Source organism: Macrobrachium rosenbergii, chromosome 42 (genome assembly GCF_040412425.1).
Source record: "Macrobrachium rosenbergii isolate ZJJX-2024 chromosome 42, ASM4041242v1, whole genome shotgun sequence".
NCBI classification, from domain to species: Eukaryota; Metazoa; Arthropoda; class Malacostraca; order Decapoda; family Palaemonidae; genus Macrobrachium; species Macrobrachium rosenbergii.
Genome location: NC_089782.1, coordinates 20,018,122 through 20,021,550, shown reverse-complemented (window position 1 = coordinate 20,021,550; position 3,429 = coordinate 20,018,122). Strand labels below are relative to the sequence as shown.

Sequence of the window (3,429 nt, the reverse complement as noted above, 5' to 3'; positions counted from 1 at the left end):
CATTTACGAAAACAAATGGGATTTTTATTTGTTCATTTATGAAAACGAATGGAATTTTTATTTGTTCATTTACGAAAACGAATGGAATTTTTATTTGTTCATTTACGAAAACGAATGGGATTTTTATTTGTTTATCTTCGAAAATGAATCAGATTTTCATTTTTTTGTCACTCACGAAAATGAATCTTTTTATTTTTGGTCAATTACGAAAATGAATCGGATTTTTATTTTTTGTCACTTACGAAAATGAATCAGATTTTTTATTTTTTGTCACTTACGAAAATGAATCAGATTTTTATTTTTTGTCACGCACGAAAATGAATCTTTTTATTTTTTGTCACTTACGAAAATGAATCGGATTATTATTTTTTGTCACTTACGAAAATGAATCGGATTATTATTTTTTGTCACTTACGAAAATGAATCGGATTATTATTTTTTGTCACTTACGAAAATGAATAAGATTTTTACTTTTCGTTACTTTCCGACAATGAACGGTATTATTATTTGTTTAATTTTTCATTATTTACCTTTTTGGCTGGTGACTGTATGGGGTTTGATTGAATTGCAAACAAATACAAACATACACCAAAAAATCATCTTAGAGGAATATATAACAGCAGAACTGAAAGATCAATCTGTTTCGTCGATGGTAAAAGCAAATATAACTGCAATTTCGTATCGTAGTTGATATAAAATCTCCGCGTCTTATGCCAAACACTAGTACCAAAAAAAAAAAAAAAAAAACACGTCTTATACATGCTTTACTCCTGACCATCTCCCACCCCCCAAAAACCACTACCACACACCTGTGAGCGAGATGTAAAAAAAAAATAAAAATTGACATATAGACTCATTCAGAAGGGTGATATTATGAGGGTCCTTACTGATCTCCTTCATCTAAAGAGGGTAATGTGGCCACAAGTTCTAGCAACTACTCAGGGCATAATGCCCCAGGGCCAAAGCAATTAAAATCGATGTCGACTAGTCCGACATCAATCCGAAGTCAGGACTTCCATCCGCCGCACTCCCACTCCGATGTCAGGACTTTCATCCATACTTCCACTTCGATGTCACAACTTTCATCCGCACTTCCACTCCGATGTCAGTCATTTCATCTGCACTCCCAATCCGATTTCAGGACTTTCTTCCAAACTCCCACTCTGGTGTCAGTACTTTCATCCGCACTCCCACTCCGATGCCAGTCATTTCATCTGCACTCCCACTCCAATGTCAGAACTTTCATCCGCACTCCCACTCCGATGTCAGTCTTTTCATCAGCACTCCCATTCCGATGTCAGGACTTTCTTCCGAACTCCCACTCCGGTGTCAGGACTTTCATCTGCACTTCCACTCCAATGTCAATCATTTCATCTGCACTCCCACTCCGATGTCAGAACTTTCATCCGCACTTCCACTCCAATGTCAGTCCTTTCATCGGCACTCCCATTCCGATGTCAGAACTTTCTTCCGACTTCCACTCCAGTGTCAGGACTTTCATCCGCACTACCACTCCGATGTCAGGACTTTCATCCGCACTCCCACTCCGATGTCAGGACTTTCATCTGCACTCCCACTCCGATGTCAGAACTTTCATCTACACTCCCACTCCGATGTCAGGACTTTCATCCGCACTTCCACTCCGATGTCAGGACTTCCATCCGCCGCACTCCCACTTTGATGTCAGGACTTTCATCCGCACTCCCACTCCGATGTCAGGACTTTCATCCGCACTCCCACTCCAGACGTCAGGACTTTCATCCGCACTCCCACTCCGATGTCAGGACTTTCATCCGCACTCCCACTCCGATGTCAGGACTTTCTTCCGCACTCCCACTCCGATGTCAGGACTTTCATCCGCACTTCCACTCCGATGTCAGGACTTCCCTCCGCCGCATCCCCGATGTCAGGACTTTCATCCGCACTCCCACTCCGATGTCAGGACTTTCATCCATCGACGCCAGGACTTTCATCCGCACTCCCCTCCGATGTCAGGACTTTCATCCGCACTCCCACTCCGATGTCAGGACTTTCATCAGCACTCCCTCCGATGTCAGGACTTTCATCCGCACTCCCACTCCGATGTCAGGACTTTCATCTGCACTTCCATTCCGATGTCAGGACTTTCTTCCGAACTCCCACTCCGATGTCAGGACTTTCATCCGCACTCCCACTCCGATGTCAGTCCTTTCATCAGCACTCCCATTCCGATGTCAGGACTTTCTTCCGAACTCCAACTCCAGTGTCAGGACTTTCATCCGCACTCCCACTCCAATGTCAGTCCTTTCATCCACACTCCCACTCCAATGTCAGTCATTTCATCTGCACTCCCACTCCGATGTCAGAACTTTCATCCGCACTCCCACTCCAATGTCAGGACTTCCATCCGCACTTCCACTCCGATGTCAGGACTTCCATCCGCCACACTCCCACTTCGATGTCATGACTTTCATCCGCACTCCCACTCCAATGTCAGGATTTTCATCCGCACTCCCACTCCAATGTCAGGTCCTTTCATCGGCACTCCCATTCCGACGTCAGGACTTTCTTCTGAACTCCCACCCCGGTGTCAGGACTTTCATCCGCACTACCACTCCGATGTCAGTCCTTTCATCCGCACTCCCACTCCGATGTCAGGACTTTCATCTGCACTCCCACTCCGATGTCAGAACTTTCATCCGCACTCCCACTCCAATGTCAGGACTTTCATCCGCACTTCCACTCCGATGTCAGTCCTTCCATCTGCACTCCCACTCCGATGTCAGGACTTTCATCCGCACTCCCACTCCAATGTCATCTTCATCGGCACTCCCATTCCGATGTCAGACTTTCTTCTGAACTCATCTGGTGTCAGGACTTTCATCCCACTCCAATGTCAGTCCTTTCATCCGCACTCCCACTCCGATGTCAGTCATTTCATCTGCACTCCCACTCCAATGTCAGGACTTTCATCGGCACTCCCACTCCGATGTCAGGACAGGACTTTCGATCTCAGGACTTCCATCCGCCCACTCCCACGATGTCAGGACTTTCATCTGCACTCCCACTCCGATGTCAGGACTTTCATCTGCACTTCCACTCCGATGTCAGGACTTTCATTCACACTCCCGCTCTGATGTCAGTCCTTTCATCCGCACTTCCACTCCGATGTCAGAACTTTCATCCGCACTTCCACTCCGATGTCAGTCCTTTCATCCGCACTTCCACTCCAACGTCAGTCTTTCATCCTCACTTCCACTCCGACGTCAGTCCTTTCATCCACACTTCCACTCCAATATCAGTCCTTTCATCCGCACTTCCACTCCGATGTCAGTCCTTTCATCAGCACTTCCACTCCAATGTCAGAACTTTCATTCACACTCCCACTCCGATGTCAGGACTTTCATCTGCACTCCCACTCCGATGTCAGTCCTTTCATCCGCACTTCCA

The 3,429-nt window shown here is 46.2% G+C and overlaps 1 protein-coding gene across 1 annotated transcript; it reads left to right on the top strand.

The window, feature by feature from the left end:
• Positions 1–977: 977 nt before the first annotated feature.
• On the top strand, positions 978–3,116 carry LOC136827755 (mucin-4-like). Its single transcript, XM_067085216.1, has one exon. The coding sequence runs from the start codon at positions 978–980 to the stop codon at positions 3,114–3,116; it is 2,139 nt and encodes a 712-aa protein (XP_066941317.1).
• Positions 3,117–3,429: the final 313 nt, after the last annotated feature.